We start from the raw sequence: 24,711 nt of genomic DNA on the forward strand, positions 1-24,711 counted from the left end.
GTTGGTTTTCATCAGAGAGCTTCTTTATCTCTTTTTTCTATCTGGCCAATTCTGTTTTTTAAAGCATTCTTCTCTTCAATAACTTTTTGAACTGTTTTATCCATTTGACCTATGCTGATTTTTAACATGTTATTTTCTTTAGCATTTTTTGGAACTCCTTGACTAAGCTGCTGACTTCTTTTTCATGTTTTTCTTGCATCCCTCTCATTTCTTTTCCCAATTTTTCTTCTATCTCCCTTACTTGATTTTCAAAAATTTTTTTTGAGCTCTGTCATAACCTGAGCCCAATTTCCATTGTTCTTGCAGTCTTTAGATGCAAGAGCTTGGACTTCCTCATCTTCTGATTGGATATTTTGATCCTTCTTGGGATCATAGACAATGTTTCTCTCAATGGTGTTCCTCTTTTTTCTCTGTTTACTCATTTCCCCAGCCTGTGCCTGGTTTGGGGGTGCTTTCTGAGCTTTGGGGTATTATTGGGACACCCCCACACACAAGGATCTCAGTGCGTGAGGCTCTGCCTTCCCTCCTGGTCTGTGAATGACCACAAGCACACCCCTTTGCCACCAGGGTGAGGTGGGGGGGGTGTTCTGTGGCGGGGGCGGGGCTAGACTGTGATCATGTTCTAAATGTGGTGAGAGCCCCAGAGTCCTGTTCCAGGTACAGAGGACAGACCTCAGAACTCTCTCTCCACTCCCCTACCTTTGGTAGGCTGAGCACTCAAGGCTCAGCTGCCTTGGAAGTTCCTGCTTGCTGGCTCTGCCTGCTTCCTTTTCCTGGATCTGAGTTGCTGCTGCCACCACTGCTAGCTGAGTGCCCTGAGGGCTGGGCTTCATGCACTCACTCTGTAAAAAGTCCACCCCCCCACCCCCCACTGATCTTCCAAGTTGTGCCTGGTGTTCCCCAGGGTGTAGGTCAGGAAACTGCCCCCACTGCTATAAACTGGGTCTCCCAGGTGCCTTGGGGCTGCCTCTGGGAGGCTTAAGTTTCTTCACTCTGGTGGGCTACCCCTCTAACCCTACAGCATGGAGCCTTTCCACTATTTTCCAGGTTACCTTGTTCTGGAGAATTGCCTCACTGGATCCCTCTGTGGGTTCTGTCTCTCGAAAATTTAGTTAGAGTCATTATTCTATGAGTTTTGAAATATTATAGAGAGAGCACCTAAGAGAGGCTCTTCTTCTGTTGCCATCTTGGCTCCTCCCCCCTTTCAATATATTTAAACCTAGGTAATTTATTATGATTTCATATGTAATCAATTGATAAATATCTCAGATTATTTGAGATGACAGCTCTAATTCAAATAGATATCAGGAGAAACTATAATAAACAAGCATGCATAAATGTACAGAACCAATATATTTTTCTTTTTCTATTTTTTTGCCATCAGGTTTAAAGTAATAGTATGATATGGAAGAAAAGGGTAGACAAGGTCTGCCAATAAATTTTATTAAACACCTACTATATGCAGAAACTGTGCTAGCTTGGAGCACAAAGATTAAAATGCCTTCAAGTACTTTATGTCCTACCCGGGGGGGGGAATATATACATACACACACACACATATATATATATATATATATATATATATATATAGAGAGAGAGAGAGAGAGACATTAAGGTACAGGAAACACACAAAGGAATATAATGTAAGGTAACATTTAAAATGTGTTTGGCATATGTTAGAAATAATATGTCATAGTGTATTGTGTTATGCATACATATATGCACATGTATAATATATGTATACATACACACATGTGTATATATATATGTGTGTGTATGCAGGAAACATATAAAGACTCTAGACACAAGTAACCCTGGAAAGGAAGGCACCAGGAACTAAGAGAACCAGGAAAGTCAGCATTTGAGTCAAACCTCATCTCAAGGGATCTCAAGAGGAACCAAAGGGACACATCTACCATTTGTGAAAATTTTACTGAATGTTGCTAAGTCAAAATCCCCTAAGCCTGATGATGTTGCAGTGTCAAGATACCTTGCTGATGTAGAAAGGCCTATCTCTAAAAGACCAAGTCTCCAATTGTATTCAAACCAGTATCTGTTCTGTTCCTTTTATATCAGCCTGCCAAGTTAAGATAGTTCTGGAAGAGATAGTAGGGATGGTGTCTTTGCACAACTCCCTCTCACTTTAATTTGAATTACATGACATCATGACATCACTTCCTTGATGTCAAAGTCTTCTTCAAGATTAAAGGACAACTTACTACTTACTAATATACTACTCTAAAGAGTTGCAGGCATTTATGATTTGTAATTCAGTAGACCATCTTGAAACAGTGAAGGAAAATATATTTTAAAGGACATATCTTTATCAATTTTACTCTATTAAAATGAAAAACAAAGAAAATAATTTTATACCATTGTCCCCAAAAAAGTAAAATTGAAGTTCACTGTAAAGACAATGGAGAAATACACAATAGGTATAAATAGGTCTCAGTGTATTTGCAAAAATGAAAGAAATGACACAAATGACAACATCAAAGAGGTATATGACCAGAAATGGTACCCTATATTAAAAGACCAACATAAAAATCCTTACATATTGGACAAATCCTCACTGGAGGACTTATGGGAGGACATGGAAAGGAATAAACCAAGATGAGAAACTAAGTGGTCTATAGATTGAAAAGAATCATCAACAATATCAGATTCACTGAATTTTTTAATGAGATTATATGCTATGTCAAAAGGAGTCTATAGTTCATCCAACTAAAATAGTTTAACTTGATATGAAAATGATAACAATAGTTAATATTTACAAAGCAATTTACATAACTATGTTCATCTGCTCCAGGTAAAAACTCTAGCAGGTAGTTTTAGAAATAATATCATTTTACAGATGAGGAAGCCAAGACTCAAAAAAGAATTAACTGGGCATAGTTTTACAGTCAGTCAGTTAAAAAATAATTAAATTATAATGGTCTGATAAAATTTTTTCAAGTGAATATATTTCCTTTGTTAATATATGTCCATTTATATCCTTGTCCATTTTATGGTCCAATTGCTTCATTAAAGTTCCTGTTTTTGTCTTTTGATATACATAGGTATCATTGGTTAGCTTAGTAGCCAATGCTCTGGGCTATTCAGAACTTGGTGCCATCAAATCCCTTCGAACACTAAGAGCTTTAAGACCTCTGAGAGCACTGTCCCGATTTGAAGGAATGAGGGTAAGAAATATATGAAAATTACTCAAATGATTCTTTACTAAATAAGAATAAAACTGAGCATGTTACACAAATGTATTTAATTCATCCCTCTTATATTTCAAAGAATCATAAAATCACAGAATTAAAGTCACATTAATCCTGGGGCATCTAAATCAGAAATAGATTATGTAAATCATATAATTCCATATAGAACCATATAGATCAGGGCTGTCCAAACATACTTTTAAAAGTTTTTATTGAAACAATAGACAATATAATTTGATTTTCCATTTTAGTTAGAACTCTGCAGTAACTCAGCTTTGTTTGCAAAAGCATTTAGTAAACCCACAAGTGGGCTGCATTTTGGATAACTCTCATATAGATCATACAGCTAATTAGTGGAAACCTGACTAGAAATCAGATTTTTGACCTCCTGTCTCTATTTGATTGTCTTTCCACTGCAATAAAAATTACACTGCCTAGCACATATAAAACTACATGCAATATATTGTATTAACCCATTTTGGTGCATATTTCCTATTCAAATTAATATTAAGAGCCTAGAATTTAGTTGGGAGAAACCATCTAATTCAATCTCATTCATTTTACAAACTAGGAAACTGAAGCACAGAAAGGGGAAACAATTTTTTCCAATATCACACAGCTAGGAAATAAATGGTAAAGCCTTAAGTTACTTTTTTTCCCCCTCTACATAGATATTATTCTGATTCCCCCCAAAGTTATTAGTGGTTAAAGGTAAATTATTTCTATGTATTAATAACATATATAATTCTTAAAATGTAAAAAATAACATTTCAGCTTGGTAAATAGTTTTAAAAATCAAAGCAAAATAGGAAGTTGGAATAATTAGTCAGGCACTAAAGGCAACACTGACTTAGAGGAAACTTTTTTGCATTAACTACCTGTGGGTTGTATTCTTGACCTCTGATTGAACAATGAATTCAGTTTACTTTCTTTTTGTTACCTGTATTATAATCTGAAGAGTATATATGTTCACCATTTTAATTACCACCTTTGGTAGAGCATCTCTGGTCTAAATTTCAAATATAAAATTAAGTATACATCACTGTGAAAGTAATTTCAGCACAAATTTTTTTGATAAGAATAAATAACCTTGTATTAATTAGTTTTCAATTTCTACATAAGTCAAATGATAAAGAATGAAAAATTACTACAGCACCTCATGTGGCCCTCACAATAGCCTTGAGTTTTTATTAATTCCAATTTTATATATGAGATTCAGGTTAAGTGACTTGCTTATGGTCACATAGTCAGTAAGGGCCGGGGGAAGATTCAAGCCCTTATTTTTCCTAAATTCATGTTTCTGAAGTTCTTGAATTTACTGTTTGTTTTATATATATATACTCAAAGGTTGTCAAACTATAGCTGACAGGTAAAATTCAGACCACTGTTTGTTTTTGTGTGACTCCCAAGCTATTGGTTATACAAAAACAGGCCAGATTTGGTTCTTGGGTCATAGCTTACTATTCCATGATTTTAATGATCATTTGTTGTTGAGTCATTTCTCAGTTGTGTCTGATTCTTTATAACCCCATGTGAGATTTTCTTGGCAAAGATACTGGAGTGATTTATCATTTCTTCCTCCAATTCCTTAGGGTTAAATGGCTTGAATAATATCACACAGTTAATGTCAGAGAACAGATTTGAATTTAGGAAGATGTCTTCCTGACTACCAACCCAACATTCTATCCAGTATACAATCTAGTTGCCCTCCTAGGGAGTAGGATTTTTATTATTATTATTCCCATTTATAGGGGTAGAAACTGAAGCAGAAAGATTGCATAATTTGTCAGGATCACTTATCTAGTAAGCATCTAAGTCTGAATTTGAAGTCAAATCTCTCTCACTCCAAATCCTATGCTCTATTCATTGTGCATCTAGCCTCTTCAAGTAAAGCAAGAATTTATTATAGACACTGAGTAAATGTTCTGATTAACTAAATGGAAAATTATATACTCAACCTATATCTTCTTTTAAATTTCAAATATCTTACTCTTAGACTGATCCTTTTTTATCAGATAGAGGCTAGTTTTTCTTCTTCACTAGATCAGTCATACTTAAGATAATTGAAGTAAAATATATTTTAATCTAAATCTTTTAACAATATCTCAAATTCTACCATTATACTTAGGTAAATGTGGCACAGTTGTGTTTTTATCTTCAGAAGAAAATTTATTTTTGTTGCAATCTACTTTTTCAAAACTATGAACCACCCACTAGAAAGTAAAGGAATTCTTTTTGATGTTTTTCATATTCTGAAATTTTTTAAATCTGAAAAGATAGAGTGAAGATATATAAAAACCCTGGTTTATTTGTAAAGTCCTTTGCATAATCATCCTTTCACAGTCATTAACATCATGTATTAACTTTTTTTTGCAAATTAATTTGTATTGCTTGCTAATTTTAGTTTCTTTTGTTGGTATTTAATGTCTCTCTCTTTTTTCTCTCTTTTTCTCTAGCATACAAACATTTTATGACTCCATCTTACTACCAGGTTTTATTTTATTTCTTTTTCATACTTTAGCATTCTATTGCTTTCCAAATATACTATTGTTCTGTCACTTTCTTATCTTTATCAAAAAATATTTTATTTTAAAAACAGAAGATGGAAGAGACAATTATTTTAAGTATGTTTTTACTAAAACTATGGACAGTGCTATTTTAGTAGGAAATAAAACAACTAAAGTGATTTTATTTTTTTTTAATGCATGGTTTCCTTTTTCTGAGCTAGGTGGTTGTGAATGCTCTGGTTGGAGCCATTCCCTCTATCATGAATGTCCTGTTGGTTTGTCTCATATTCTGGCTCATCTTCAGCATCATGGGAGTAAATTTGTTTGCTGGCAAATTCTACCACTGTGTTAATACCACAACTGATACCATGTTTGAAGTTAAGGAAGTCAACAATTTTACTGACTGTGAGGCTCTTGGAGATCAAGCACGGTGGAAAAATGTGAAAGTAAACTTTGATAATGTTGGAGCTGGATATCTTGCTCTGCTTCAAGTGGTAAGTGCCTATTAATCTGTTTGCATGGTTATGATTACCAGTAACAACGTGAATGATGGATTATAATTTTTCAATAAGTATAATCCTTCTGTTGTGACAGCCTTCATGATTATAAGATTTATGATGGGAAATATGAGACGTTAACTTAGGTTTTATTTCTCACACTTGGAAAATCTTTTTAAAACTAAGCTTTAAGGAAAAAATGGCTCATGTAAGTTACTTTCAAAAGTTCTATGCTCTCCAATTAATTTTTGATGATGAGAATTTAATTTTATAGTATTTATTTTATAGATTCATTGTACTTACAGTACTCCAGGGTTTGTTATGATCTCACAGGCTCTGGCTATGTGTAAAAATAATTAGAAAATTTGACTAAAGTGATTGACTGCAACCTTTTTTTCTTTCATCTTTTCTTTTGCTTTACTCTTCATCATGATTTTCAGTCACTCCATACCACCCTTTGCTTTTTTTGCTAATCCATTACTTTTGTGTTAGTCACACTAACTTCCTTTAATAGTTTTCATTCTATACCTAAGCAATTCTACTTTACACTATTATTTAAACTTGAATAATATGTACAAATGTTGTATCATTCTTCACACTGTTGAAAACCTCTAATTATTAATTCTCCACTACTATATGTGTGCTGCTGAGTACCACTGTAGGAAACCACATGACCATGTTGACTGTGTCAACTACAAACTAGTCCACTAGTGTGCTATCTGGCTAATGTCAATTGAACCTTCATTGCTGAAATTAATCCTTTTCCTAATTTAGTCTCAACTACATTCTCCAAAGTATCCATTCAAAACAATCTCTTCTCGCCTCAAATATCTTTACTTTCCCTCTTAGGAGAGGATCTTTCCTTATACTTTACCAAAAGGCCACTTTTCATGTCCTTCTTTTTCCCCCCAATTCCTTGCCTTAAATCCCCTAAACATTATTTGCCACCATTCTCTTCATTTTAGTCTCTGATAGAAGACTGACCATTTTCTTTGCCAGTACTTCTATTCTTGATTCTTTTTCCTTCTCTCAACTCCAATAACTTGTTTGCTCAGTCATTTCTTTGTCTTTGTAATCTTCAGTCTCTCTTTTTCTGTAGAGTTCTTCTCTGATGTTTACAGACATGCCTTGGACTCCCACACTCTTAAAACATATTAACTGACTCTGCCATCCCCTCAAAATATCACTATTTCTCTTCCCTTTTATATCCCAACTCTTAGAAAAATCTATCTGTACTCCTTGCCTTTACTTTCTGACCTCACCATTACTTCTTAAATCTTTAAATATGGTTACCAGCCTCACCACTTGACTGAAACTGCTTCCTTCAAAGTTACCAAACTCTCAAAATTCCTAATTTCTATGATATAGCCTTTTCTCAGGCCTCATCTTTTGGTTAGTCTGTAATATATGACACTATGACATTCTCCTTCTTAGATAATTTCTTCTTGATTTTTCATGAAACTAATTTCTTCTAGTTCTCTTCCCACCTGTATTAATACTCGTTAATCTCCTTTGCTAAATCATCATCCATTCTACAGCCCTTAACAATGGCCATACTTCAGAGCTCTCTTTTGGGACCCCTCTCTTTCAGCAATCTCATCTGTTCCCCTGAGCTTAATTATTGACTCTCTGCAGTTAACTCTCAAGGACATAAATATGTGCAAATACATATACTATTATGTATTTATGTATTATCTATCTATCTATCTATCTATCTATCTATCTATCTATCTATCTACCTATCTATCCTTTATTTTTTCAACCTTGCATCACTAACTGCCTGTTCGTCGTTTCAATCTCAGTGTCCCAAATTGAATATATTTTTTTTCCTTTAAAATATATTCCTCTTTCAAATATCCCCATTTCTGTCTGCAAAAGTACCATTCTTTCATACACCTAAGTTTACAACCTTGGAGTGATCCTTGACTCTAAACTTCCCTCATAATCTGTATCTAATTAATTATCAAAGTCTTGTTGATTTTACCTCCACAGTATCTCTCATATCTCTCCCCTTCTCTCAACATACTACAATCACCCTAGTTCAGTTTCACATCTACATCTCCTCTTGTTTAATTTTAATAATTTCCTATTTGGCCTCACTAAAATTCATTCCTTCTACACAGATGCCAAGTTGATATCCCTACATCCTCTACAGATATTTAATCATGTCACTGCCTTGCTCAACAAGTTTCAAGAATCCTTAGTTCTCTAGGACCAAAAGTAAATTTTTCTATTGTTGTATAAAGCCCTTCACAATATTAATCTAACCTGTATTTCTCAATTGATGTCATTTTATTTCCCTCTGTTGCACTTTATATTAAAACTAAACATCCAGGGCCATCTCTAGTTGTTCTAATTATCTGGTTACTGGACCCAGATGGCTCTGGAGGAGAAAGTGAGGCTGGTGATTTAGCACAGCATCCCGTCACTCAGATCCAATTTATGTGCTCCTCATGACATCATCTCCCTGATTTTGTGATCTTCTTCAAGAATAAAGGACAAACATCAACAGCAGCTAAAGTGGTTTCCTTGCTGTTGTTCCTCATTCACCACATTGCATCATTTTTGCTTCCCTTCAAATGTCCATGCAGAAGCCCCCTCTTCTACATGTCTTCCCCAATCTTCACAATTTTCTTCTCTCCATCTTACAGCTGCTGTGTGTTGGTTTACATGCAGAGGTATTTTACATTCATATCCTCTATCCACCTCTCTCTCTCTCTCTCTCTCTCTCTCTCTCTCTCTCTCTCTCTCTCTCTCTCTCTCTCTCACCCAGGAGAATATAGTTCTTGAGGGAAGGCACTGTTTGCTTTTTCTTATTTGTATATTTATCAGAGTATACTGTCTTACACACAGGAAAGTATTTAAAAGTTACTTTCTGTTGAGTATGCTATTTATTGTTAGTTCTAGAAACTGACTATAAACTATGAACTAGAATCAGACATGTGTGTCTTTGCCCTTATACACTTTGATTTGGAAATTTGAACTCTTTGGATGGTTGTATGCATTAAACATAATGCATGTATTATTACTGGATTTTCAATTTTTAGAATAGAACTGGACAATGTTTCTAAGAATAAATAAAAGAAAGCAAAAATCTGACTACATTTGCAAATCTTGTTTTATAACAGCATCTTAAAAGAATGGATGGAAACAGTTATTTAAAATAAATTATCAAGTAATTATCTGGAAAAGTGCCACTTATTTCTTGAAGCAGGTTTTCTTGTAGAATTTAAATATGTCTTGTTTATAGGCCACATTTAAAGGATGGATGGATATTATGTATGCAGCTGTTGATTCACGAGAAGTAAGTATCATTTATATACTATTTATATCTGCTAGATTTTTCTATGACAAACACGTGCTAGAATTTAAGTTCCTAAATTGGGTGCTCAGAATATTATAAATGATAAAGCAACAGTTGCTTTTAAGTATTACATATTAAAAACTAAAATAATATAAATGAATATATACTTCATCTGAGAGAATTTCTTACTAAATGAGTTATAAGTTATTGAATTGTTCAATCTAGAAAGATTATTCAAAATAGAAAGAGAACTTGGGAGTAGTGAGGGAGACAGACAGATATACAACATCTTCTCCTGGTTCTATAAAGAAAATAGATAATTTATGAAGTAACTACAGGATGAAACATAAAGGAACCATCTTCCAATTTACCTAAATAAAATGGAGGAAAATTTAAGTGCCATTTCAGAATTTTTTATTTTGTCTTAAATTTTCCTCTTAAAAAATGAAAGTCTTGTTTAGTTCAGTTTTCTGGTGACAACATATCTACAACATTCTGATACCAAACATTTTATTCTCTTCCATCTTATTTATGCATTTAATTCTAAAGAGCTTACTACATATAAGCCAAGTTGGGGAAACAAGTTGGATATTGTAGACTTTGAGCCAATCATAAGCCTGGGTATCTGAACTCTCAGTAAGGTACAGGATAGTAATTTGAAGTACACCAGATAAACATTTTGTAAGAGAGAAGTTGTTTTTAATGTTGAATAACTTGTCCCAAACCCCAAGCAAGTTTTCTTCATATAACTATGAACTGAATGCTTATTATATGTTTGTTCATTGTTTAGGTAAAGCAACAACCTAAATATGAAGTCAATTTATACATGTATTTATACTTTGTCATCTTTATCATTTTTGGGTCCTTTTTCACCCTGAATCTATTTATTGGTGTCATCATAGATAACTTCAACCAGCAAAAAAAGAAGATAAGTATACCATATGTTTTACCTTCCCATAGCCTAGGCTGTATCTCTATAAGACTCCTATATCTGATCATAACCAAATGGTGATGGTTTTAGGACTCCACCTAGATGTAGGCATACTCCACTTAGTTGTAGTACATTGACCGAGATTGTCCACCACAATAAAATGAATAGTCTGACTCTTCTATATTCTGGCTCAGTTATAGTTGATTTAAAATATGGCTTAGTGATGAAGAAAAACATTTCTAGACTTCTGGAACTTTAAAGAAAGAGCTTTCCATTAACTCCCCAACTGTACAATCAAGTAAAAATTCTGAGTTTGAAAAAAAATCAGTGTAGAACAGGTATTTGAAAGAACAGATGAAAGTTCATACTGGCTTCATTTTATGATAATAAACAAAAATCCACAAATTGCTTAAGGAATTATTTAAAGATAAATCTCAGAATATATTACAGAATAAAATAGCACAAACTGTTCTACTACCTGAAGTGTATGCTAATGTCAAATCAAAAAGATTTCATTATGAATTTACTCTTAAAGCTTGTCTAAAAGAGAATTTATATCATAACAGTATAGTTAGTCAAGCAATCAATAAGTTTTTATTAAATGCCTACTATTATATATCAGCTACTATGCTAGGTATTGGGTATACAAAGTCCCTGCTCTCAAGGAACTGGCATTCTATGAGAGGAGACAGAATGTACAGATAAAAGCATGTACAGGATTGATAATAACATTAAATTTAGAAAATTTATGAAAGAAGGGCACCAGTAGCTAAAGGAATCAGGAGGATTTCATGTAGAAGGTGGTGCTTGAGATGAGTATTGTAAGGAAGCAAAGGATTCTACAGGAGAGATAAGGAGAGAGTCAGCCAGGGCAAATGCACAGAAGGGAGTGAATTGTGTGAAGAACAGCAAGGTCAATTTGTCCAGACTATGGAGTACAAGAAGTTGAATAATATGTAAGGAGGCAGGAAAGGTGAGACCAGGTTATGAAGGACCTAAAAAGCTAGAGCAACTTATATTTTCAAGGGTTCTCCAATATGTTTTAAGTCATCACTTAGTTCTCCCATATTCTTTAAGCTTACCTGATGCAAAGGTGCTGCAAAACAATGTAAATTATGATATTTTCTACTTATAGCAGAATAGTTCACATTTGAGTTTTACAAAGCAAGCTCCTTACAGCAATCCTATAAAGTAGACCATATTGTTGTTTCTATGTTACAGAGAAGGAAATTGAAAAAGATATAAATCCATGTTCACACAATTAGTGGCAAAGTCAGGATTGACACCTAAATTTCTTGCCCTGAAGGTCAGCAACCACTTTCATTCATTCCACAAATGTCCCAAATGCTTGAATTTTCACACCTTTTAAATTTAGGGAGCATTAAACTTTGATTGGTATCTCAGAATGGAGATATGAAAATTTCAAAACCCAATCAAGTTGACCTACTTTTTGGGAAATATTTTATGAAAATAACTTCAGTAATATGCTGAACATGCCAGTGGTTGTAACCAGTTTTCATGATATTTCTTTACTTTGGAGGTCAAGATATCTTTATGACAGAGGAACAGAAAAAATATTATAATGCAATGAAGAAACTAGGATCGAAGAAACCCCAGAAACCTATCCCTAGACCATCAGTAAGACTAATCCTTTATACTTTGAACATACTGACATGGTGAGCTTGATATAAATCAAGTGAATTCTGTGGTATCATCTCTATGTAATTCTTATTATAGGGTTTATTAAAGAGTGAAAAATTTGCCCTTACTCTGAATGTGATATTTCCAATAATAAGGCAAATTGAAATTACCATTTGTAATCTAGGCCCAGTGATGCCAAAAATTTACACATCCTTAGATGAAATATCATTAGTCCTCAATAAATTCAAGTTTTTAAAGAGTTTGGGGAGAAGATATGTCTTTGTGTGTTTAACTTATTTAATTGCTTAGCTCCTGATCTACTCTATTCTTTGTTTCTCATGAGAAGTAAAGTAAATTCATTAAGACTAATGAGGCTTTAGTTTCACTATTATTATTATTATTTATTATACTTTTACTTGATGCTTTGTTACTGGATTATTTTGTTTCTCAGGTCATACACCAATAGAGATAGAGAAGGAGAGGGAAGTGGAAAAAAGGGAAAAACCTCATGGATGTTTATGTATAAAAAGGAACAATGAAAATTTAGGGAGAGATGCTTTTGTCTAACAGCCCTGACACTTAAATGCAGAGGGGTCACTTTTTGTCACTATAATGTATTTGGAATTCTTTAATTTTTCTTTTGGAGAAAAAGAAGATGAATGACAGCATTCTATATTTTGCAGAATAAATTCCAGGGAATGGTCTTTGATTTTGTAACCAGACAAGTCTTTGATATCAGCATCATGATTCTCATCTGCCTCAATATGGTCACCATGATGGTGGAGACTGATGATCAGAGTGAAGATATGACTACCATTCTGTCCCGGATTAACCTGGTGTTCATTGTCCTCTTCACTGGAGAATGTGTGCTGAAGATGATCTCTCTCCGCCATTACTACTTCACCATAGGCTGGAACATTTTTGATTTTGTGGTGGTTATCCTTTCCATTGTGGGTAAGACGTGTTTTGTTTTAGGAAAGCAGGGATAGCATAAGAAGATTCTTGAATTTGAATTATATTAATTTTGAATTAATTAAATTGAATATTTATATTCCATATATGTATATACATATATATGCATAAACAGTATAAACCAAAAACATAAACCACAAAATATCTTAAGTATACAGATATTTAACTTCCTGTGACATATGAGAACTCCACATATAAGAAGTTCCCCAAATGAGATGGCAGATTGTGAATTAGCACTCATTTGAACTGATATTTCATGAGCCCCAATTTGGTTGACTTTTACTAGTCAATCAGATGATATATCATTTCACAACAAAATAAATTTAATCAAATAACTTTAAAAATGAAGTGATAAGAAAATGTATCTCCATACATACATACATTAGGATATATACTTTCCCACAGGTCACCACACCTCAAGTGAGTGTAAGCACACACACATGGAAAGAACACACATGACCAAGAAAACACTCATGTATTTGAGGTATACACACACACACACATACATGTTTTACCAGGGAACATAAGAAAAGAGATAGATAAACCAGAAACATATAGGACTGCAGCAGCCAAATGGAAGGCATATATATGTGTGTGTGTGTGTGTGTGTGTGTGTGTGTGTGTGTGTGTGTGTGTGTGTGTGTGTGTGTGTGTGACCAGGGCAAACTACACTGCCATTCTCATAATTCTTCATTACATTTATGTTATATATTCTGAGTATGAAGTCTTTGAATTTTGTCACCTTGGGTCCTCTGGCCTCATGAATACTAAGATAATTTCTGTGATCTTAAACAGCTGGTTCCTCTCCTCCCCAGAACAAAATGGCTAAAACTTTTTTTTAGGGGGTTATGCAAGATAATGAAGTTAAGTGACTTGCCCAAGGTCACACAGATGGGTAATTAAGTATCTGAGTCAGGATTTGATTCCAAAGCCTGTACACAGTGGTGTGCCCTCTAGGCAGAGGGCTAAAACTTTTTAAGTGAAGCACCAGTGAGAAATATGAGCTACCACTATCAAATCAAACTAGTCACCAGGCAAAGTTTGCCTATTCTTTTGACCCTCTTTTTACTGATGCTAACCCATAATTTCAGACCACACACAACAATCTAACTTGGAGTAAGAAAATTTATTTTAACTCCACTTAAATCTCTGAAGGTATGTATCCTTGAAACTTATTTCAAAAACTGAAGCCAGTAAAACTCCACAGAAACTGTTCCTAGCAAAACAAAGCTGTCTGTTTCTCTCAAGGGTGCTCTTTAATTGTTATTCAAATGCATTTAATGGTAAGAGGGATAGCATTTCCTCTCTCTCTCTCTCTCTCTCTCTCTCTCTCTCTCTAACTCTTTCGAGGAAAATTTGTTTGCCTCCATTAATAACATTAATCCCCTTACAAAGGTCCTATTTCAAAGGTAACAAGTTATTCTGAATTATTCCAGTGGTAAGGAGTTAATTCTAGATAATCATAGATTCTAGTTTTAATCAGTCCAAATTCAGAGAGAGCTAGACTCATCAACAGAAACTGGGAAAGATCAATAATTATTTGACCAATGGAACTCATGAAAAAAAGATAAAAGTAGGGAGGCTAGGTGGCACAGTGGATGAAGCACCGGCCCTGGAGTCAGGAGTACCTGAGTTCAAATCCAGTCTCAGAGACTTATTAATTACCTAGCTGTATGGCCTTGGGCAAGCCACTTAACCCCATTTGCCTTGCCAAAAAAACCCTAAAAATTAAAAAAAAAATTTTTAATTAAAAAAAGATAAAAGTATAAAATGACCCTCAGGTATATAAAGCCCTGATTTGTAGTGAAAGTGACAGAAATGAAATTTTTACCTGAAAATGCTAATAATTACACGGTTTATAAACAGTCACAAACACTGATTCATCTATTAGAATTCAATATACAAGTTTTCTCTAATGACTAAAGAGTTGACATCCTACCAAAGGAATCATAACCATACTGACATTCTCAATATAGAGGACAGGGACCATCTTTTTGCTTCTTTTTTGTAATCCCCAATGTACCTAAGGCAATAAGGGATTATTCTAAGGAATACTTAGTCATGCTGCCATGAGATGCTCATAAAAAATTTAAACAGACAAACTAATATTAAATAATTGTGATTTACTTTCTAACATATGTTATAACAGATAAATTATCTATAAATAGTCCAATAAGAACATCCAAACTAATAATACCTGTATACTATGGTGACATTGATGCAAAGAGAGTTACAGGGGTGGATGGTGAAAACTCTTTTGAAAAAATGTGGTTCAGGATTAAGAAATGAAAAAGGGCACAAATTTATAGGCTACTTAGAAGTAGCATTCTTGTATGTTATGAATACTTAAGAAGAATAAGAGAAAACTTGACATGGAGAGCACTGAGCATCATAGGAATTAAGTGGACTATAAATAAAAATAGAATTTAGCAGGCAATTGAAAATTAGCTATCTTTGTTAAGAAAACAGCTGGTTAGAAGAAACATGAAAATCAATGCTGAAGTAGAAAAAAAGAGGATAAGATAATAAAAAACATTTCATACAATTAAAAATACGCTTGGCCTAACTAACCTATTTTTAAAAAGCAGTTGTTTGGGAATGGGAAACAGACAAAAGTAAAGACACTGATTTTATTCTAATTTCATAGCAACATTATAAGTTTTAAAGAGGTCAGAAATAATCTTGGTCAGCAAATAGTTGGGTTTTCTTTCTAAATATAGCGTTCTAGAAACAATAGGAACACTGTTTAGAGTATGAGTTCATCTACAGAAGAAGAGGATAAAAAATTATAAGAAATATAGCCTCAGAAAAATATAAGAAAAAAATTGAAGGGAAGCCAGTTGGAAATAGTTTGTCATGTAGTCTTGTTAATTGAGATTAATTAATGAAAATCTACAGATGAGATTAACAACAAATAAGAAATTGAAAGTTTTGGTGGCACTTAACTATCTTCATCAGGGATGATAAGTTAGATTTCAACTTTCATCAACTAACGCCATAGCTCTAGATTGCTATGTGAAAAAAGTGGCAGTGACACTTAGAAGTTGAGAAGAGTAATTAGACATGACCAAATAAATATGTAAAAAGAATGTTTTTCTCATAGTTTTAAAGAACCCCAGGGATTGATTTTCAATATATCTGAAAGTTAGGAAGATTACAAAGAAACATAAAAATCATTACTGGAAACTTTATTAACAACTAACAACTATGCCTACTTCTAAAACTATAAAAACCTCTATGCACTTTCTGGCATACTTTTTCCATAGCAACAATCTCATTTCAGTTGAATAAGATATATGGAGATCACAAGATCTCATTGTTGATTTTTTCTGTGTCATGGACCCCTTTGCTAATCTGATCAAATTTATCAGCCTCTTCTCAATAATATTTTAAGAGCACAAAATGTAGGAAACAATTTTATTGAAATATATTAATAAAATGTTTTGAAAAAAGTTAAGATGTTTACCTTAAGAACTCCTGTTATAGAACAAAATGCCACCTTAACAGTTAATATTAAACAAGTTAAATGTTTTGAAATAATCCAAGATTCTACAATCACTGCAAACATGCTGGCCAACATCAAAACAAGACATAAAATTTATAGATGTATGATCCCTTAACAAGGTCTCTGTTATCATGGAAGATGTCCTTCATTCACAGAATCTAAAGCAGTAAATGATATTTTTAGGGATAAAAGGGGCACTACTTTATCCCTCTAGTTTTACCAGTAAGGAAGCTGAGGTCCTAAATGGAGGTGACTCATGCAAATAAATACTAAGCAGTAGAGTTAAAAACAGAACCTAAATATTCCCTTTCCATTGAAGGTGTTGATGCCAATATTCATGAACGATATTGTGTTGATTGCATCAAATCCCAGTGCACTATAGGATCTTCTCAGTGAGATCTAGTCATTTAAAAGAGATTAATCAAGTCATCCACATTAAGGGAAAAACAAGTTTAAAATTTTCATTACCCAGATTATAGCATGGAGTGACATAGTCGACCTATTGGGTTAGTGTTATATGCATTTATATACGTATATATAAAAGGTGAATATTTAGATGAATTTGTGCTTTCATTGATTTAGGAGTTCCTTTAACATTGCAGACAGCTATCTTTGCATAACGATTCTCTGAGATTCTTGTCCACATTCTCCCACAAGTTCAACCAATGGGCTCCACTCCATGTGTTGGAGGTCTTAACTTTCTTTTCTTGAGCATACAAGTGGAGCACTCTTATCTACTTATCATCTCCCTCTTGCTATTTGACTAGCCCATCCTTCTTGTCATATACTTCCTTTACTGCTGTTTTTCTTCAGTTTCTGGTTGCACATATATTGTAACTTGCATGTATTCATCATGAACTTCTCATTGCCCTTTGTGTGGAACATAAAGTTTCAAGTGTTCCACTTTTTGCTGCCATATAGGAACACTGGTAAGATGTTAGTGTTGAAAAGGTCCACGACCTTTGTTTTGAAGGAGGCCTTAGGATCACTAAAAAGATTTTTGAAATTTCCAGAAAGAAATTCAGTCTATCTGTTCCAGTTCCTGTGTAGATTATATATGAGTAGTTACAGGCCTTTAAAGAGTATCTTTAAGGGGGTTTTGCAATGTCTTAGAACTTTATCAAGCAGTACAAGCTCATCTACCTCAGTATCTACCCTTCCTCAACTTGTACTCTGCACTGCATCCCACAGTGACAAACATATCATATATCTTCCTATTTTATATATTGCTATCAACCCTATTCACTGAATGGACTCTGCTCACTGACTCTCATCTATAATCAGTATTGGTTCTGTCATCCATTCATACTTTTATTTTCAATTACTTATTTAAATGATTCAGGATTCCAGCATTTCAATTTTTTGCATTTTTTCTCATGATTCTTGTTTTTTAAAAGAAAATCTGATCTTTAGTTTAATGAATCTCAATGGTTGACTATATACACAACTTATACATCCAATACTAAGCCTTTTTTCCAGTGTGTTATTTGGTACTTGCCTTTTCTAATACCTACCAATTCTTTCATTGAAAAAAATATTCATGATACAGAAGTATGAGAGTTCTATTTAATCAATGCCTCTCATTTCTTGTTCCTTAACCTATACATTTGTTTCAAAGATTGCCATGGCCAAAAAACATCTTCAGCAAGTGGCCAGCCTACCAGCCATGCTCAATCTATAATCACATAGATGGTCCTTAGAAAACATACTTCTTTTTAGCAAAATCATACTTGAAGCTTTTTTTTTAAAAATAGCATTTTTTATAGTAAAGAAGATTCTGGCATAACTTATGATCCACTAGGCAAGTCTTTGAGATTCTTCCACACTACAACAAAGGTTTTTGGTTTAACAAGCAGCTTGAGACTGCTTGAAATGATTAAATTTCCTAAATGTCAACTAACCAATGAACAATGAGCTGGGGTCAGAATTCAGTTGGTAGAATACATTAGACTGAATTGTACTTAGAAAATCATAGTTTCAAGGATCTCAAACTGCTGTATCAAAAGTCCCTCTTTTTAAGACTTAATATTCTCCCTGTTACTATCTATATTTTATATAGTCTCAGAATAAGAATTTCAGATACCCTTATAGGTAATGAGAAAACATGCTGGAAATATTGCAATATGTCACCCAAGATGGATTTGAAGTAAAAAAGTAGCTTAAAAGACATCATCAAAGATATGGGTACTTAGAATATAGAGTGGGTTATATGACCATACATAAAAAAAGGGAAAGACAAGACAAATATCCCTAGATATCACAGAAGTGATAGGAGAAAATGCAGAGGCTTTGTGATAGTAAAAATAATAACCTCCCTGCTAAGATACATCCATGTTAAATTATATTTGGGATCTGATATAGTGATCTCTCTCTACCAAAGCAGCTAAATAGCTATTTTACAACTTGAAGATTTGTCTGGGGCAGAGGTTTCAAAACTCTTATTAGCAAAATTCCCAAAGTGAGCCTGAACCAGATGAAAACATAAGTGGGAAATGTCCAACAAAATATTTTTAAAATATAATACAAAATAGATAATTTTGTTTTTCTAAATCACTATGCAGTCCCAGGGATCCATTTCTACTTGAGTTTGAAACTACTGGTCTGGAATACTGAAGGACTGTGACTTACCAAGGTTGAAAAAATAGGCCTGTTTCAAAAGAAAGACTTGAATTCAGGTCTTATTATGTCTGAGAGTATGTCTATCCCCTTTACTATGTTCTATATGTTATTATTCTAACTGCTTGCTATACATTTTCCTCTGAATGGACAATCCACAAGCACCTCACACTCAATAATTCCACATGTGAACTCATATTTGTCAAAACTTGCTGGTCTTTCTCCCTTCCCTTTTGCTAATGATGTCAGAGTTACTTAGGTTACAAACTTTCATCTTGGTCTCTTCCTTCTCCCTTAATCATAATATCTAATTTTATTGTTTCTTTGTCTCCCATCAGTGGTATAAATCTCAAATAGAAGTTTCAAATGATCCCTGTATTAACTTAGAAAACCACAAATTAATATTATCTATGTGAATGGCATTTTAAATTATTTTGTTAATCATCTCTCAAAGACATTTTATTCCGATTCAGACCATACTTGGGAATTTTGTGGTCCTTGAGTTTGATAGTTCTTTCTTAATCCACACATATTACAACTACTGTAGTTCAAGTACTTATCATCTCTCACAGATTCTTAAACTTCCTTCCTTACCTATGCTCTTTCTCTTCCCCAATTCATCCTTCTCATAGCTACTAGAATAATGCATGAGTCTATGTCACTCAAAAGCCTTCAGTAGTTTTCAATTTTGCCCAGCTTGTTTTCTCATCAATGTAGGAAGTTGTAGGTAAGGACTAAAGTCCTCTAACTACTATATCATACTCCCTATTATTCCTTTTCCAGAATTTTAAAATCCTCTCAAACTAATTTGAACTTCTTCATACTTCTTTCCTATCATTTCTTTGTAGGTATTTTATGCTTCAACCAGTCCAGGCAATTAACTATTCTCTCCTCTTGCTCTGTACCATCTGACCTCCTTTTAACTATATCTGCCCTTCTCCATTCAGGGAACATAGTCTGTCCACATCTCCATGTACTGAAATTCTCTTCTTCAAGGCCCATTAGGGCTGTAATCTCCTCTGTAAAGTTTCCTCTTAACCCCCTAGGGATCACACATTAAATTTCCTTTAATAGCTTTGCTTGGATCTTTCTGATTTTCTCATTACAAATTTTCTTTTGTCATTTTTATTTATTCACACCTTTATCCTTTTTGTTAATTTATAAGTTCCCTGAGGTCAAGGATCATGTCATATTTCATCTAGCTATCCATAGCATATAATAGTGAGATACAAATAGTAAGTGCTTAAATTTTTTAGATTTCTTTAATAAGATTGTGTTATCAGGGAGATTAGATTATTAGTGCAAGATTTAATATTTATAGATTTATAACTGGAAGGGACTTTAATGACACATGAAATTTTGTTCTATGGAACTTTGGAACTATTTATTTAATATGCCATGAGATCAAGGCACTTGTAGAAATCTATAATTTGTAGAGTTCTAAATAATATGTCCATACTCAAAAATCTAGCTCAATATTTGATACACTGTTATCTTAGTAAAGATTAAAGAACTATTATAAAAGATGAACTTTCCTTATTAAAAAGTTTATTCTTTTTCTCCACAGGTATGTTTCTAGCTGAAATGATAGAAAAATATTTTGTGTCCCCAACCCTGTTTCGAGTGATCCGTCTTGCTAGAATTGGACGAATCCTTCGTCTCATCAAAGGAGCTAAGGGAATCCGCACACTGCTCTTTGCTTTGATGATGTCCCTCCCTGCTTTGTTTAACATTGGCCTCCTGCTCTTCCTGGTCATGTTTATCTATGCTATTTTTGGAATGTCTAATTTTGCTTATGTTAAGAAAGAATATGGAATTGATGACATGTTCAACTTTGAGACCTTTGGCAACAGCATGATCTGTCTCTTCCAAATTACCACATCTGCTGGTTGGGATGGTTTGCTTGCCCCCATTCTTAATAGTGGACCTCCAGATTGTGACCCAGAAACAATTCACCCTGGAAGCTCAGTCAAAGGAGATTGTGGCAACCCATCTGTTGGGATTTTCTTTTTTGTCAGCTATATCATTATTTCATTCCTGGTTGTGGTAAACATGTATATCGCAGTGATTCTGGAGAATTTCAGTGTCGCTACTGAAGAGAGCGCCGAGCCACTGAGTGAGGATGACTTTGAGATGTTCTACGAGGTTTGGGAGAAGTTTGATCCTGATGCCACCCAGTTCATAGAATACAGCAAACTCTCTGATTTTGCAGCCGCCCTGGATCCACCTCTTCTTATAGCAAAACCAAACAAAGTTCAACTCATAGCCATGGACCTGCCCATGGTAAGTGGGGACCGAATTCACTGCCTTGATATCTTATTTGCTTTCACAAAGCGTGTTTTGGGTGAAAGTGGAGAGATGGATGCTCTCCGAATACAGATGGAAGATCGATTTATGGCATCAAATCCTTCCAAAGTCTCCTATGAGCCAATTACAACTACTTTGAAACGAAAACAAGAAGAGGTTTCTGCTGCTATCATTCAACGTAATTTCAAATCCTATCTTTTTAGACAAAGGCTTAAAAAGGTACCAAATGACTATAATCATGATAATGGTAAAGGTAGGGTAGATCTACCCATTAAAGAACATTTAATTATTGATAAATTAAATGGTAACACCACTCCAGAAAAGACAGATGAAAGTTCTTCTACAACCTCTCCACCTTCTTATGATAGTGTAACAAAACCAGATAAAGAAAAGTTTGAAATGGACAGACTAGAAAATGGAAGTAAAGAGAAAGATGTCAGGGAAAATAAAAAGTAAAAAGAAACAAAGAACCCTCTTTGTGATCAATTGTTTACAGCCTGTGAAGGTGATGTGTTTGTGTCAACTGGACTCCTTTAGGAGGTCTATGCCAAACTGACTGTTTTTTTTCAAACATACCTAAGGTCAGTGCCTCTCACAAGACAGTGACCCCTCTCTATCACTGTAACTCTGTAAAACAGGGTAACCACACTGACAGGGATTTTCTGTTCTCGCTACCAACTAATACTGCTGAAAAGAAGAGACAAAATGGCTACTTAGTCTGTAGGGACCAGTTAAGTTCTACAAAGTGATCAATGTGATTACATAAACATCGAACAGTTTTAGTATAGTAATTGTATCTATTGTACCTCACATGTAACATCTGCTATTTTTTAAAGATTTGATCTAGTTATTTTATCACATCCTAATTCACAATTTGTTTGCTACCTTTTATGACTCTTTCAGTGAATGAATTTAAAATATTAGGAAAATGTATAAGAACCCTCAATCATGCAGACAGAAGTCATTTGCTATCATGATAGCTACAATTCTAACTTATACCCAGGGAGGGAAATAATCATGTTGATAATATTTATAACCTTTCCACTTCTTAGATGGCCCTAAATCTGGGAGTATTTCAGCTTGTTATGTGTTTCTCATTCTAAATACTTTTATGTGCCTGTAAAATCTCCTCTAATTTTTAATGGATTATTTTTATGAAAATGATTCTGTTTCAGCAAGTGCAAATTTCCTTCCAAGTATCAAAACCCTTTATTTTGTTTTGGTTAAATGTTACTCTTTGGAAAGCAGATGAAGGAATCTGCTTCTGCAAAGTAACAGACAAAACATATCACATGAGACTAGTTCCACATTCTTCTGCAGTATTGCTTAGCCATCTTCTGCTCTCAACAAAGCTGACATTTTTGTCAATGAAACAGCCTCTGTTATGTAAATAGTTATTTTATCCTGTGGTGCATGTTTGAGCAAATATATATGGCCAGATAAATAACTTTTATGAATCAAATATGTACCACAGTATGTGTATTTTTGCAAGCGTGCAGCAACGAATATGATGTATCCTGTACCATTCATTATACATAGTTTGGAGGCTCTCACTAACGCATGTTAATATTGCCTGTGCTGCTGCTATAGCTTCTTACTCCTTCCATTCTTCATGTCCATTATAGAAAGCCATATGTTGGTGGTAAAGTGAAGACAAATAATCAACCAAACCTCTGTCTGCTATGTCATGAGTAATAGTTTACACTTCTTTAACAGCTTCTTTAGTTTTGCTTTTCAAATTTTAAGTGACTATCATATGGTGTCTATCAGGATTTTAAGAAAACACCTTGCAGACTTCCTATTGTGCTAAAAAAAGACCCAACAATCTTAACTTCATTTTTTGCTTTTAAAATGTTAAAATATATTTAAATATAAATATTGTAAAATATTATTTCATTTGTCAGCATTCTGTATATAAGAAAATTATTTTCAGGTTGGTGTCATGGCAAGTTTATTTTACTTTATGCTTTCACTTTTTTAAAAAAAATGATTAACAACTACAGACTTTTGAATCCATAATACTTTTCAATGAAGAACTTCTCAAAATAAAAGTAAGAGAAAGGGTATTTGTGGGTTCATTTGTTTTGATACAATATTTCTAATTTCACCATGAAAAATGTGTTGTTAGGGGTGAAAAAGCAGACCTAGTTCATTTGTTTCTAACTATACTCACTGCAATACAATCCATTTTCATAATCGTCTTAACTCTTTCAGTATTTATTTATAAATAATTCTTATTTTCTTTAATTCATGCTGCTCTAGATTTGTTGCAGAAATTATGTGGGATCCACGCTCTTGATTCATGAAAGTAAAGTAGCAAAGTTGTATAATTACCCTACATAAAACAGTTTGTTTTTCTTACACAAGCAAAATTTTAATGTAGAGTCCTTTTATAAAGCTATTGACTTGTAGTAAGTGTATTAGTGACTTGCATGAAAGAAATCGCTATTCCCTTTAAGAATGGTGAGATACATTATTATTGAGCCAAAAGAATAAATATTTCATTTTTTATTATATTTAATTTCTTGTCCTCGGCTCTTTTATTGTTGAAAGTTAAAAGATGGACTGATGTTAATAAGGAAATTTTGTACTGATTCTCATGTTTAAAAGGTAAAATTCATGTTAAATTTTATAAGAATGTATAGTACATGATTTTAAGAAGGGAAAAACCCATTAGTACATTCTTTGTAAACATGGTTGTTTACAATAGACTGACTCTTGGTTCCTATTTGTTTCCAAATGTGAATCTGTCCCAAAACCATAAATCCCAAATTATCTAGTTACATACTATTTGGTAATAGTAATTCCTAATTATGATTACCATTTCCTAATGACTATTATCCTACCAAGAATTCTGATCCCAATTCTTTTTGAAGTAATTAAAACCTTTCTCTAACTTCTTGTTAATATATGGATGTCTTCTATGAATTCCTACAAATTATGTATTATGCACTAATGGTTTACTGAGAAATTAAATCATTTTAGACAATAACAATTTAATACTTAAAATCATATTTTCAGATAACTTTAGAGGCAGATTGTATAAAATCTCTCTTCTCTCATTTTACAAATGAAAAATAGCAACAACTGGAAACCAAAGATAGGTTCAATGATCTTCCCAAAGTCACAGCTGATTAGGAGCTAAGCCAGGACTGGAACCTGAACATTCTGACTTATAGTCTAGTAATCTTTCTACTAGCTGATATAGAATTTAAACCCATGTTT

At 33.7% G+C, this 24,711-nt stretch overlaps 1 protein-coding gene across 2 annotated transcripts in view; it reads left to right on the plus strand.

Annotated features, from left to right (window-relative positions):
- The window catches only part of LOC141507820 (sodium channel protein type 3 subunit alpha), a 155,629-nt gene extending 131,198 nt beyond the window's left edge, over positions 1-24,431 (plus strand). For both annotated transcript variants that reach the window (XM_074215820.1, XM_074215821.1), the window contains 7 exons: positions 3,060-3,182; positions 5,935-6,207; positions 9,461-9,514; positions 10,305-10,442; positions 11,979-12,083; positions 12,770-13,040; positions 20,747-24,431. In XM_074215820.1, coding sequence (XP_074071921.1) covers positions 3,060-3,182; positions 5,935-6,207; positions 9,461-9,514; positions 10,305-10,442; positions 11,979-12,083; positions 12,770-13,040; positions 20,747-21,942 — 2,160 coding nt within the window. In that variant the 3' untranslated portion in view covers positions 21,943-24,431. The remainder of the gene's footprint in view (positions 1-3,059; positions 3,183-5,934; positions 6,208-9,460; positions 9,515-10,304; positions 10,443-11,978; positions 12,084-12,769; positions 13,041-20,746) is intronic.
- The last annotated feature ends 280 nt before the right edge of the window (positions 24,432-24,711 follow it).

The sequence above is a fragment of the Macrotis lagotis genome, chromosome 1, assembly GCF_037893015.1.
Source record: "Macrotis lagotis isolate mMagLag1 chromosome 1, bilby.v1.9.chrom.fasta, whole genome shotgun sequence".
NCBI lineage: Eukaryota > Metazoa > Chordata > Mammalia > Peramelemorphia > Peramelidae > Macrotis > Macrotis lagotis.